This window comes from Octopus bimaculoides, chromosome 25 (genome assembly GCF_001194135.2).
Source record: "Octopus bimaculoides isolate UCB-OBI-ISO-001 chromosome 25, ASM119413v2, whole genome shotgun sequence".
In the NCBI taxonomy this organism is placed as follows: domain Eukaryota; kingdom Metazoa; phylum Mollusca; class Cephalopoda; order Octopoda; family Octopodidae; genus Octopus; species Octopus bimaculoides.
The window spans coordinates 31,758,849-31,774,077 of NC_069005.1; the positions used below are offsets into that span (position 1 = coordinate 31,758,849).

General features: G+C 37.6%; 2 protein-coding genes and 1 non-coding gene across 3 annotated transcripts in view; 2 read left to right on the plus strand and 1 right to left on the minus strand.

The window, feature by feature from the left end:
* Window positions 1-2,339, plus strand: part of LOC106876763 (2-methoxy-6-polyprenyl-1,4-benzoquinol methylase, mitochondrial) — a 7,798-nt gene extending 5,459 nt beyond the window's left edge. Inside the window, exon 7 of the mRNA XM_014925451.2 lies at window positions 1,639-2,339. Within this exon, the coding sequence (XP_014780937.2) occupies window positions 1,639-1,740 (102 nt within the window). The 3' untranslated portion in view covers window positions 1,741-2,339. The remainder of the gene's footprint in view (window positions 1-1,638) is intronic.
* Window positions 2,340-2,737: 398 nt separating this feature from the next.
* Trnag-ucc (transfer RNA glycine (anticodon UCC)) lies at window positions 2,738-2,809 on the minus strand. Its single transcript has one exon. It is a non-coding gene; the product is annotated as a tRNA-Gly (tRNA).
* Window positions 2,810-5,518: 2,709 nt separating this feature from the next.
* The window catches only part of LOC106876771 (serine/arginine-rich splicing factor 1B), an 11,948-nt gene continuing 2,237 nt past the window's right edge, over window positions 5,519-15,229 (plus strand). Inside the window, exons 1-3 of the mRNA XM_014925459.2 lie at window positions 5,519-5,878; window positions 12,044-12,240; window positions 14,697-14,857. Coding sequence (XP_014780945.1) covers window positions 5,870-5,878; window positions 12,044-12,240; window positions 14,697-14,857 — 367 coding nt within the window. The 5' untranslated portion in view covers window positions 5,519-5,869. The remainder of the gene's footprint in view (window positions 5,879-12,043; window positions 12,241-14,696; window positions 14,858-15,229) is intronic.

Sequence of the window (15,229 nt, forward strand, 5' to 3'; positions counted from 1 at the left end):
ACCGGATGGCAACACCAGGCTCCAATCTGATTTGGCAGAGTTTCTACAGCTGGATGCCCTTCCTGACGCCAACCACTCAGAGAGTGTAGTGGGTGCTTTTACGTGTCACCCGCACGAAGGCCAGTCAGGCGGTGAAAAATTGAATACTGATTATACAAAGAAGTACAAAGATTTCTCCAAGAAGTCTTTGTGTTTCTTCAGAATTGTTCTCCATCACATGAGCTACTGACATTTTTCAAAATTCAAGACATTTTTGCAAATTGTTTGTGGGTTCATGGTTGGTGGGGATAGTTTAGTTTGATGATGTTTGGTTTTCTTCATAGGTAACCTAATTAGCCATTGAACAATGCTTAGATATTGGTGTCTAGTTTTGTGAAGTTCTATGGCATATATGCAGTGTGTCTCATTTTCTTTGGCAGTAAAGCTGAAATTTACTGTTCTGTTGCAAGTGTTCATGTTCTTATTCATTTTCATTATAAACTTCACGAGCTGTAACAAACATTTAGCATTACATCAAACAACCAGTGAAGGCTACTGTTATATCCAGTGTTGTTGTTGTTGTTGTTGCCTGTCTGTAATGTTGACCTATCCATAAGTTAGTCAATTAGTCAGGCTTTCTTCTCTTTCCTGGTCGACTAAAAAAAAAACTGCTTCCTCTTGTCTGACCACATCAAAGACAAACTGAAGAACTCAATGGGTTCTTGTTTGTTTGTTTGTTCTTCCGAGCCATGACATTTGATGCAGCTGACCTTTTTATTTGGTATAGGCATACACACACACACACTCACACACACACACACACACACACACACACTCACACATACATATGTATACATTTATGCACAAGTTAATCATACACTCTCACACACACACACACATACATACAAGTATGTATATATATATATATATATATATATATTTACACACACACACACATATAGATGTACATACATATACATGCATGTTAACATCACACAATTATGCACATTTACATGTGTGTTCTCATGCACACACACACACACATACATACATACATATGTGTTTGAATACATATGTAAATCCTTTATTCTATAAAGACAAGGGGCCTGAAATGTTATTGGAAGGGGCCGGTTGATTATATCGAGCCCAGTGCTCAACTGGTACTTAATTTATCAACCCAGAAAGAAATGAAAGGCAAAGTCGACCTCAGCAAGATTTGAACTCAGAACATAAAGAGCTGGAAGAAATTCCACTAAGCTCTTTGTCCGGCTTGCTAATGACTCTGCCAGCTCACTGTCCTTCCACTGCAAGTAATATAACTGCAGAGATAAACTTCATTTGACTGTTCTGTCTAGTTTCCATGTTAAAATCGTGCACCATACCCCCCGGTCCAATATGTAAAAGAATACATACATATGTACACATAAACATATATATAAGCAAACATACAATTTAGAAATCAGACTGACAAGAAATTGCAGATTTCCAGGGTATGGTGACCTCAATAAAAGGTCAACTTTTGGGAGATGTCTGCATGTCTATCTGCGTAGTTACATAGAGTTTTGATGGTTTTACTGAGATTTGGTTCACATCTCTCTCTTCAACTTTCTCTCTCTCTCTTTCTTCCTCTCACTCATTCTCTCTCTCTTTCTTTTCCAGGAACAATTTGCATCTATGATTCGCGCGGCTGGATTCCAAATGGTGACCTATGAAAACTTGACCTTTGGTGTGACTGCTTTACATTCAGGCTTCAAACTCTGAAAATTACTTTGAAATTACCAATTACCATTCTCTACACACAGACCATTGTTTAATTCTTATCCTCATTATGTGATATTTAGTTGCAGTGTCTCAAGTTCAAATCCTGCCTGTTCCACTCTACTTTTAACGCTTTCAATGGTTCATAAACCACATTAAAAAACACAAAGGGTCAATTTAATCAACTAGCCCCTCCCCACAAATTTGTGGTTATGGGCTTATGATAGAAATTAATATTATTGGCAAAATCGTTATTTGTTTCAATTCTTTGGGGGTCTGTGTTCAAATGCTGATCTCACTGAAGTCTTGTTTTTCCTTTCATCCCTTTAGGGATTGATTACAATTAAGAATCAGTGAAATACTGGGGTTAATGTAATCAATTAATTCTGTTTTGAGGTTTCTAAACAAGAAAACAAAAATATATAAAAATTATTAAAAAATTACATTAAAATTTACTATTTAAATATTTTCAAAATTAATTGAAACAAAAAAATAGAGTATTTCAAGAGAAATATTGTCACAAAAGGGTTAAATGTGAACATTAAAAAAAGAAAACAAAACCAAAAACAACATTAATAAAAAATAAAAATAAGTACATGTCACTTCTGTTGTTTTTGTGTTCTTTTTATTTTTATTTATTTATTTTTAAAATTTTAATACAAAGAAGTACAAAATTACTTTCTTATTTCTTTATTGCCCACAAGGGGCTAAACATAGAGGGGACAAATGAGGACAGACAAAGGATTAAGTCGATTACATCGACACTAGTGCATAACTGGTACTTAATTTATCGGCCCTTCTAAAGATAGTCAATAAACATAACATCTTTTGTATCGCAGATGGAATCAACTTTGAAATGATGCCCCAGCATGGTCGCAGTTCAACGAGAGAAGCAAGTAAAAGTAGATACGACGATGAATCAATATACATAATCACACGCCAATATAAACCAATCTAAAGAAATTAATTAATTAAAAAAAAAAAAAAAAATCACAAGGGATGCGTCGGCCGGGAGTCGAACCCGGATCGACTGCTTGGAAGGCAACCATGCTAACCGTTACACCACCGACGCCTCGCTGATAAGGTTAGTGAAATTCTCAAATACATTCTAAAGTATTTTAGGTCGCCACAATTTTCCTTTATTTTTGTTGAGTATTTTATGTTTTCTAGTTTCCTTCCATTTTGTTGTTATTTTTAATTATAAACAAGAATTACATCATTAGAAATGTTTTTTTAATATTATAATGGCGTCTTTAGTGTTTGTGGAATATTTCGTTTGGTTAATTTTAGAGGGAAACAAGGCGAGATTGTGTTAGGGAAGAGAGATAAGTGTGTGTACGTGTGTCTGAATGAATGAGACCGTGTGTGAGTGTTTATACCTATTTACGTGAATGTGTTTGTGTATCAGAATCTGACTGTGCGTGTATGTGGATATGTGTGCGCGCGCGCGTATCCGTATACGTATCTGTGCGTATTTGTAACGGAAAGTGTGTATGTGTCTAACGTATAAGAAAGTGTACGTGTGTGTGTGTGTATGAATAGGATTGCGTGTATGTGACTGTATAATATGCATATGTCTGTATGTGTTGTTTATGAATATGGATATATATCTTGAAATTTTTACTTGTTTCAATCATTAGACTGCGGCCATGCTGGGGCACCGTCTCGAAGAATTTTGTAGTGGAATGGATCGACGCCAGTGCTTTTACTTCCTCTTTTTTTTTTTTTTTTTAAGACAGGTACTTATTCTATCGGTATCTTATACCGAAACGCTAAGTTACGGGGACATAAACACATCAACACCGATTTCAATGGTTGCTGTGCGTAACTGTAGCTTTGAACTGGTTGATCAGTCCCTCTAGTCTCTTGATTGGGCCCCCCATCTGACTACCATCTGTTCCCCAACACGAAAAAAAAAAAAAAAAAAGGATCTTTCTGATTTGGCGGGCGCCCGCCAAATCAGAAAGACCCTAGTAATTTGACATATTACAGCAGAATATAAGATCTGTGTAGAACAAAAAAACGAAACATATGCTACATAAACGCGTGTCTATTGCTTGTATCAATAAACGCGCACATGTGACTGAAGGCCAGCTATTTAAACATATAGCAGGTATAACGAGATCCGTACAATGATAAAATATTTTTATATGATAAATCATAAACATAAAAATTTACACCACGACATCAAAATTATTAATGTCTGCAGCGGTAACCATCAACGCTCAACGGTCGTGTCTGATTCGCTCAAACTTGTCTTCTGATTGGCTGTCGCTAAGGCATTCTACAGTAGCTTATATCAACCCACAATGCAGTTCGCTGCCGGAACATGGTCTGTTGTTGATGCCGTTACCAAGAGAACGTGCCTGAGGATTATAAGCCAACCTAATGATGTGTTGGCGTCGTTTTCCACTTTCGCTTGAATTTTGTTGTCGGTGCTTGTGAGATTAGCATCACTGTCACACGAACTAAAATCTCCTATCCACGTACACAAGTACATACGAAAAGTTCTTGGCTTTAAGAGTCTTGCGAAAGGCCTGGCTGGATACCCAACCGACCGAGTTCTTGTAAAGGGCTTAGGAAAACTGAAGGACTGCTGCAATAAGTGTGTGAATCTAAGAGGGGAATATGCTGGATAAAATCATAATTAATTGATCCTCCTGTATATTCTTTTACCCAAAGCCAAGAACTTTTCAGTACGCCCTCGTGTGTGTGTGTGTGTGTGTATGTATTGCTTGAACTCAGCGCGAAGCTAAATCTCTGGTGTTGTCTTGCGATTTAAGCGTCGGAAATAGAAAACAATATCTAACATGGAAAATAAAGTATCTTGTTTCATTAATGCATCTGTTCGTATGGTTGTGCGGAAATATATGAACGAATGTTCTAAATACCTATCTTGTTTTTAAAATCGTTTCAACCGTGACCATCTCGTAAGCTTATATACTTTTCTACTCTAGGCATATATATGTATAAATGTACGTACGTATATATATATATATATATAAATTATGTATATATGTATATATACGTATATATCACCATCATCATCGTTTAACGTCCGATCATGGGTTAGACTGTTTGACTGGAGCTGATCAGCTGGAGAGCTGCGTCAGGTTCCAGTTTGATTTGGTATGGTTTCTACGGCTGATACCCTTCCTACACCAAGCACTCCAGGAGTGTAATAGGTGCTTTCACGCGCCACCGGCACGGATGCCATTCACATGCACACACACATATATATATATATATATATGTATACATATATGTATGTATATATACTCACATATATGTATCCACACACACACGTAAGAGCACCTACTACACTCTCGGAGTAGTTGGCGTTAGGAAGGGCATCCAGCTGTGGAAACTCTGCCAAATCAGATTGGAGCCTGGTGCATCCTTCTGGCTTGCCAATCCCCAATCAAATCGTCCAACCCATGCTAGCATGGAAAGCGGACGTTAAATGATAATGATGATATATATATATATATATATACATACACATATGTATCCACACACACACACACACACATATATATATATATATATATACACACACAAATATATGTATCGACACACACACACATATATAAATAAATATATATATACACGCATCTGTATCCACACCCACACAAACGTAAAAATCCTCAAACGTTATCTCCCGTCCCTCTAAGTCCTCCACCATCATCACACTGTATCGTTTTCCCCCTTTTTACCTCCAGTGCGCATGACCAGCCAGCTCTCTTCCCCCTCTCTCTCTCTCTCTTTCATTCTCTGCATCTCTCTCTCTCTCTCACTTCTCCTTTGTTTCGTCGCCATTTTACTTTCTGCTATTTAATTTCTCTCTCACACTTTAACATCTCCAAGCTTTTCTCTCTTAACATCTCTTCTCCTAATAAACCCCTTCAAGCAATATTATACAAATACATACATCCACACACACACACAACCAAACAGATTGCTAAACATCCATGCATATCCACGTATAATCCCCCATTTACATCCATCTGTGCTCAGCTGAAAAGCACTTTAAACTTTTCCAGACATTATTTACTTCGTCGTTTTATTAATTGAGAAACATTAATTGAATTATTTCAGAAATAATTTTTAAAGTTTTCCAAAAATAACCATTATGAATTACGTAAGTATATCACTGATCTTTTTCTTAATCTATCAACGATCCCTGTGCGTTTTGGTAATTGTTAATTATTATGATATTAACAGTCATAATGTCTGTTCGGTTGTGTGCTTCGATATAATTGCTTTCATTTTAAATACGTGAATAGTTTGCTGCAGAAGGAGACAGCATTTTCATGTATATAAATGTATATATATATGCTTATTCATTGTGTGTGTGTGTGTGCATATATACACGTGTGTATGTGTATGTATATGTATGTATATATACGTATGGTTGTGTGCGTGTATGTATATGTACGTTTGTGTGCGTGTATGTGTATATATACGTATGGTTGTGTACGTGTATGTATATATACGTATGGTTGTGTACGTGTATGTATATATACGTATGGTTGTGTGCGTGTATGTATATATACGTTTGTGTGCGCGTAAATATATATGTATGCGTGTATGGATATATATACATCTGTGTGTGTGTATATGTATATAGACGTATGTGTGCATATATATATATATATATGTGTGTGTGTGTGTATATTTATACATATATGTGTGTGTATATATATGTATCTATATGACTACATTTATAGGCGGAATTCTGGTTTCATCACCCAAATCTGATTTGCCTTAAAATATTTCGATAATAGTCACGCATGACTGACTATGGTGTATCTTTTATTTAAAGTGAATGTGACGATTGATCGGATGCTCTTGTTGAATATAGCATCTAATTAAAAAATATATATATATTCCCTGAGGTCAGAGAAACATCGGTTAATGTAATCATTAATGCACCACGATAAAAAAAAAAGGGGGGGGGGAAATACTAACAAAAACTTCTCCAAAGCAAATTCTAAATGGGACGGTCACGAGTAGAATGCCTTTGATCAGAAGGTCGATGACCGAAGAGTTGTCGGGAAGAGGCTGACCTGGGGTTAAAGAACAAGCGATTGTTGTAATGTCACTCCCAAATGAAGAATTAAGTTTAGTCTTATTAAATACTAATTAGCATATCTAATTAAAAGCAAACAAAAAAAAAACACTTAAACTTTATGTATAAATAATCAAAAGACTTCATAAAACCTTTGTTCCGCTCTGAGCGATCGATCAATCAATGAAGTTCTTAAAGGCGTTCCAATTGTGACCATCCTGTTACATATATTTTTTTAACACAATACGTCAACATTATCCAATATTTCTTGAACTCTTCTCCTCTTCCAAGACAACTAGGTGTCACTTGATTTTAGAGTTTAAGGGGTCAATATAAGTATAGGTGAGCTGCTGTTTCTAGCAGGCTCATGGTTCCCTCCTTTTGGCCTACGATATATATATAAAGGCTGCTTTGTGTGTGTGATATTCAGTCACAGCGTTTTTCAGTTTCTAACTATTTAATTAATAAGAAAAATTAATAATAATGATAATAATAATAAATAATTCTTTTCAATTTTGGCACAGAATGTTAATTATAATGGTAATAATAATAATTATAAAATAATGGTATTAATACCAATTGCTTACGTTGATATTCCTAAATACTACATACATATATATTCTTAATATAAAATAATTTCTGAATTTAGGTTATATACAAACACACCCCGGAATAGGTAGATAAAACATCTTGAATTCCTCCCCGATCGCCTAGTTTAATTGAATTAAGTAATTTATTTTCTCCTAGCGTTTAATAAAGTAAATCTTTCTTTATATTTCACAAATATGTATATATATATATATATACACTCACACACATCTATATGTTATAATTATATATATAAGCGCAGCATTAATAATTAGAACGAAGTTTATATTTGAATGGCTATTGTTTTCTGGCTTATATATATATATATATATATATATATATACATACACGAATTTAACTCGTCGATCTACAATTAAGCTACATATATCTTCATTAAAGATCTTGTGTGTGTATGTATATATATATGTGTGTGTGTATATATATGTGTTTGTATATATATATATATATATATATATATATATATATATATGCACTATTTTGTGTGTGTATATATACAATAGCACACTCAAAATAACCTATATTGTATACGTATATACACACACACACACACGGTAACCTACATAATTTCGGGTTATAAAACACCATGAAAAGAAGGGAAAAAATTATTTTTTCTTCATGTCTTTATGAAAATGGTTTTTTTATTTGTTTATTTTAAAAACAAAACGTATTTTAGACTTTGTATATAGTAGCGGTTATAGAAGAAGAGTAAAGAATTATAGCCCCACACCGCCTCAACAAATAATAATAATATCCGTTATGTTGGATTTGAAACCCTATCTCCCAGTAATTATCTTCGGAAATTAAAAAAAATATATTTATATAAACAAATTTAGACCGAAATGATCGGTTCTGGATATTTTAATTTTCGCTTTCTTTGTAATGACTAAATAATTTTCGAAATTATCTCGAGAATAGAGGAAATAGACAAAGAAAGGAATATGGAAATTCCTTGGAAATGTCTTTTACTAAAATATTTTTATGGTTTTTAAATTTTCTGGCTTAGTTGGTGGTTGTGGTGATGTTCTGAGGGAGAAGCCGTGAGCGTGTGGTGATGTGGTGATGTTCATGCCATTCTGAAGAATAATTAGAGAATCGATGCTAGCGTTTTGTTTCTAAGGGGTTTTATAAACCAACAGTTGAGATCAGGTTCTTGGATTTTGTATCTAAACGAAATCCGAAGTATGTATGTGTGTGTGTGTTTAAACTGGAACTCGAAGTAGATAAAGCTATAAATGATTGCATTTAAATATTGTTAAAAAAAAACCCTTTAGATAGAAAAAGTCGAAGGCTGACCGTTGGATTCAACGTAAATGTATGTGTATATGTGGGTATACATACATTAATGTCGTGTGTGTGTGTGTATACATACATACACACACACACACACACACACGTATGAAACGATTGTCGCGATGTAAATTAATGGTTAGTTTTGACCAAAGAAAAGTGGGAAAAGACTCCCACTTTTGGTTATTGGAATAATAAGGGATGAATAATTCGTGGGATTCATTGCTTTCCTCAAAAGCATTAACCATTTTGAACGACGTGTAGTTTCCTTAGTTGCGAAGAAGCAGCGAAATGGTGTCACGGGATCTCTCAGATTTAGTAAGACTCAGAACTCAGGAAGTTACTTGGGAGAAAAATCAAAACCTGGGTTTCTGATAACCCGATATTATTTATAATTTTCTTTGCTTATAAATCAGGCGGTTTGTTTGTGATGGTGGTGGAATCGAAGATCTAATTGTTGCATCGGTAAATAACTTCAAGAACCAAAGACAACATACTTTTGTTTTGGAAATGGAGGGTGGCGGGGTGAGAATTACGATTTATATATTCGCTAAATGCCAAGATTAGCATATTATTATTATTATTATTATTATTATTATTATTATTATTATTATTATTATGGCGGCCTGCTGGCAGAATCGTTAGCACGCCGGGGGATTAAATTCTTAGCAGTATTTCGCCCATCGCTACGTTCTGAATTTAAATCCCGCCGAGGGTTGACTTTGCCTTTCATCCTTTCGGCGGGGGGGGGGGGCATCGATAAATTAAATACCAGTTGATGTAATCGATACATCCCCTCCCCCACCAAAATTGCTGCCCTTGTGGTGGCAAAATTTGAAACCATTATTATTATTATTATTATTGGTTTCAAATTTTGGCTCCTCAAGGCCAGCAGTGGATGTGGCTTAGTCGAAGCCATCAACTCTGGCATTCAGATTGTACATACTTTATCTCGATCGGGAAAGGATGATAGACAAAGTGGGCCTCGGTGGGCGGGGAACTCGGAACGTAAAGTTAGATTGAAATAAGTACCAGTGGAGCACTGGGGATCGAGGTGATCGACTGCCCCTCCCCTTAAAATTACTGGTTTTCTGCCAAAATTAGAGTTATTCTCAGCGCGCACACACACACACACGATATATATATTAATAATATGGGTATAGCTGTGTAAGGAATAAATTTTATCATCTTTTACAAGAAATTCAATAGGTGAGAATGTATGTATATATGTATGTTTCACCTCCGCCGTGTATATATATATATATGTGTGTGTGTATGTATGTGTACGTGTATATGTTAGTAGACCCTTTCCATATATATGTGAATGTACATGTGTGTATGTATACGTGTGCGTGTGTACTTATGTATACAAGTGAATATTTTGTGTTCGTGTGTAGTACCCATCTATATGTGAATATGTGCGTACGCATGCATGCATGTATATATATGTATGTCTGTGCAGCGCGCGCCCAATCTATATGTGAACGTGTGTGCGCGCACACGTATGTATATATGTGAATGTATGTGTGCATCCGTGTATATGTGTGTGTGTGTGTGTAAGTAAACGAAGGGAGATAATTTATTACTAACGGTTTAGGACTTTTAAGACACGGTTAAACGGAATGTGACATTTGATCGTCAAATCTTCGGTGGGGGCGGACATGGGGCGACGGCGGCCCGGAGAGTCATTCCATATTTATCTGACTGAGGATGATGATGATGTATATTTCACTACCACAAACCACATAGTTCCGGGTTCCGTTTCACTATATGGCACTTTAGGTTAGTTTCTTCTACTATAGCTTCGGGCCGACCAAATTCTTCTGAGTGGATTTGGTAGACGGAAACTGGAAGAAGTCCGCGGCCGCATATATATATAAGTAAATAAATAAATAAATGGAGTTAAACGCAGATGTTATAACATCTGTGTTGCCTTGATTTTTAGTCAAATGAATCGACTTATTTTATCGATCTCTTTTGCCCAACCTCCGAGTTACGGGGACGCAAACGCTAACATCAATTGTCAAGCAGAAATGGGTGGGACACACAGATACGCACATACATACACGATGGTCTTTCAGTTTCCGTCTACCAAATCTACTCACAAGGCTTTGGTCGGCCTGAGGCTATAGTATAAGACACTTGCTCGAAATGGCGTCTTTTATGTGCCACCCGCACAAGAGCCAGTCCAGGGGCACTGGCAACGATCTCGCTCGAAAACCCTACAAGGCCAGTCAGGCGTGCGCATGAATTTTAAACACAAAACCCTATGTGGACCCTTCAAGGCTCTTGTGGACCCTGGTTGAGAACCTCTGATTTAGAGTGACTAGGAGGACTGTTACTGAGTGCTGTTTGTATTTAATGGGAGGCGGGGTGGGGTGTATTGTGGTGGTGTTTTCTTGATGTGCGCAGTGCTTTTTTTTTTTCTGTTAAAAGAAACAAAGTTATTCCCACCCCCCCACTGAAGGATTGTCTCGTGGTTGATGCAGGCTTAGTGTGTGATGTGTAGGTTGTGTGTGGTTGGTGCATGGTTGGGGAATGTTAGAGAAGAATGAAGAATCGTGTTATCTGCATAAGTGTGGGCATTGTTGGATGTCGGTAGCAAGTAGGTCATTGATGTTTCGAAGATTGTGTTTGTGTTGTGCGTGTGTGTGTGTACGAGGTGGGGAAACCAAATCCTGGGGAACATTAGAGATAATCAAAAGTGGGTCAGCAAGAAAGACCTCCATCAACTTATGCCATGGCGGTGGCAGTCAGCCAGATAGTAAACTTGTCAATGAAGAAGATAAGAGATAGGTGGAGTTTATTAGGCAGGAAGTTTTGATAAGAGATTTGCATTCCAGACATGATTGTAATTTTTGCTGAGATCTCGGGCACAACAACATTGTTTTCACTCAATGGTGAGCAAAACAAGAGTGTAGCTCTCCACTGAATCTGGCCCTGTTGAAGCTATACCAGGGATCATTGAAGAGAAAAAAGGAATTTAAGATATTGAAGAATACCTCCATTATCTTTGAGATCATCATCATCGTTTAATGTCTGCTTTCCATGCTAGCATGGGTTGGACGATTTGACTGAGGACTGGTGAGACCAGATGGCAACACCAGGCTCCAATCTGATTTGGCAGAGTTTCTACAGCTGGATGCCCTTCCTAAAGCCAACCACTCAGAGAGTGTAGTGGGTGCTTTTACGTGCCACCGGCACAAAGGCCAGTCAGGTGGTACTGGCAACAGCCTAAACTTGCTAGCCACACTATTATTATTATTATTATTATTATTATTATTATTAATGTTAATGATACATATTTAAATTTGTATATATATTTGTTTCTTTGTTTAGCAACAAGAATCTGGATTTGGCGGCAATTCTGTGTCTTACCGAGGAGGTGAGAACCGGATCTACGTTGGCAACCTTCCCCCTGATATTCGTGCCAGAGATATTGAAGATCTCTTCTACAAATTTGGCAGGATAACCTTTGTGGACCTGAAAACCAGGAGAGGACCACCATTTGCTTTTGTGGAATTTGAAGACCCCAGGTATGTTGTTACTGTGTTTCTTTGTGGGGTTTCTTCTTTTTTTTTTCTTCTGCTTGACCATCAGACCATTGCATGGTTCAACACTACCACCGTCACTATCACCTTTGCCACCACCATGACCACCACTGTCCAAGTACTCGGAGTAGGCCCTCTGGTTTAAAGGTGACTCCTTATATTGATGTGCTACTTCCTACTGCTACTGCCTGTAGATAGCTGAATCAGTAAGGGATGGTCACATCTGGAAAGCTTTTGATGATGAGTATTCTTATTCAGTGTTGACTGGGGCTAAACTAAAACTCCTCAGATAAGGAGATGCTGTCTTTCTCATCATTGCCATTATAAGTCCTGTTTCTAAACAATAGCACACACCATCAACATGCTGCTGGGGTTACAAATATATGAAGCCCAATATATCCATCACGATTACCTTTTCTGATTATTGAATCATATCATCTCTCTTTACTCTTTTACTTGTTTCAGTCATTTGACTGCGGCCATACTGGAGCACCGCCTTTTTGTCGAACAAATCGACCCCCAGGACTTATTCTTTGTAAGCCTAGTACTTATTCTATCGGCCTCTTTTGCCGAACCACTAAGTTACGGGGACGTAAACACACCAGCATCAGTTGTCAAGCGATGTTGGGGGGACAAACACAAACACACACACACACACATATATATATATATGTATACATATATACGATGGGCTTCTTTCAGTTTCCGTCTACCAAATCCACTCACAAGGCTTTGGTTGGCCCGAGGCTATAGTAGAAGACACTTGCCCAAGGTGCCACGTAGTGGGACTGAACCCAGAGCCATGTGGTTGGTAAGCAAGCTACTTACCTCACAGCCACTCATACGCCTGTTTATTTTGTTAGAAATATCAGTAACAAAAGGGTTAACTGGCCACCTTCAAAGTTACTGCCCCAACCCTACCATTTGTAATATTCCATTCCCAACCTGTGTACCTGATAATTGAGTTTCGTTGCTCCCTCCGTCTCTCTCTCTCTCTCTCCCCCTCTTGTTGTGTCTTAGAATCTCTCCCTCTCTCGATATCGTCTCATTCTCCATTTGAGGTGCTCTGTCTGCGTTTGGATCCTTATCATGATATCTTCATTTCCATCATTGAGAGATTTCTGATCTTATAATGTTGTTTGCTGCTGATTTCTCTGCAAACACATTATTTTATCACTGCAATTGTCTTTTGCTGGAAACACTTACTGAACCGACTTTTGTTACGTACGTCTGTGCCTGGAGGCAACCTTGTTAATAAATCTCCGCCCATCCTTAATTTAGTGAAACTTGAGCCTCCACTGTTATCTGAAAAACAGATCAGATGTCATTTGGAAAACCTTTTTCTCTTTATCACTTAACATTCTTGGCTGTATATATGTACACACAATGTAGGTAGGTTGTCTTACTGCATAGAGAGTTTAGTTTCAAATTATATATGTGTGTGTGTGTGTGTATATAATATATATATATATATATATATATATATATATATATATGTAGGAGTGGCTGTGGGGTAAGAAGGCACAGGAGTGGCTGTGTGGTAAGTAGCTTGATTCCCAACCACATGGTTCCTTGGGTAAGTATCTTCTACTATAGCCTTGGGCCGACCAAAGCTTTGTGAGTGGATTTGGTTGATGGAAACTGAAAGAAGCCCATTGTATGTGTATATATATGTGTGTGTGTGTATTTGTGTGTCTGTGTTTGTCACCCTACCATCGCTTAACAACTGATGTTGGTATGTTTACGTCCCAGTGACCTAGTGGTTTGGCAAGAGAGACCGATAGAATAAGTACTAGATCACAATGTAAAGTAATTAAGAGAGGCTAAATCTGGCTTGTTTGAACCAAAAAAAAAACCCCAGAATACTTTAGATGGATATGACTGGTTTAAGTGCTGAAAAGTTAACCTCTCATCACCTGGCATAAAGCCAACTTTCTCAATACCATGCCCAGCTTAGTTGGGGGTGGGTCTTGCGAGTTGATGACCTCACTAGTCCCAGTGAAGTGGTTGGTGTTAGGAAGGGCATCAGACCATAGAGATTGTAGCAAAACAGACATAGGAGCACAATGGTGTTCTCTGAATTGTTGGGTCATACAAACTTCCTGTTTAAAGTTATTTTACCGAATTTGTCAAGGTTTATTTTGAAACAAGAAGCAGTGTATTTCAATAGAAATATAGTAACTAAAGGGTCAACCCTTTTGATACCATCCTGCTTGAGTCTACTCTGATTCTATGATCTATAAACATTCTGTTTATCATCATCACCATCATTACCATTTAATGTCTGTTGTCCATGCTGGCATGGATTGGATCATCGTCATTTAAACATCAACTTTTCCATGCTGGCATGGGTCGGACATGGCTTGTTTTAGATACATTTTTGTATTTTATGATTCTTCCTTGTTAATAGTCTGTTGTCTTTATATGTATTCATCATCTAGGGATGCTGAAGATGCGGTACGGGAAAGAAATGGCTACAACTATGACAACTACAAGTTGAGAGTTGAATTTCCACGTGGAACTGGACCTGGTGGAAGGGGCCGAGGTCGCGGAAAAGGTGGACCCCCTTCGCGTCGCTCCCAGTACAGAGTGTTTGTGTCAGGTAAGTGACCCTTTTGTTAATTAACCGATTTTCTTAAAGCCGAGGCCCTAAATTTGGATTACTTACAACTCCCTGCATTGTCACTTTATTTGGTGACGGGCTTATTTTTTAACCCCCCCCCCCTCTCCGCCCCGTCAAATCATCATCATCATCATCGCTTAACGTCCGCTTTCCATGCTAGCATGGGTTGGACGATTTGACTGAGGACTGGTGAACCAGGTGGCTACACCAGGCTCCAATCTGATCTGGCAGAGTTTCTACAGCTGGATGCCCTTCCTAACGCCAACCACTCAGAGAGTGTAGTGGGTGCTTTTACGTGTCACCGGCACGAGGGCCAGTCAGGTGGTACTGGCAATGGCCACGCTCAAAATG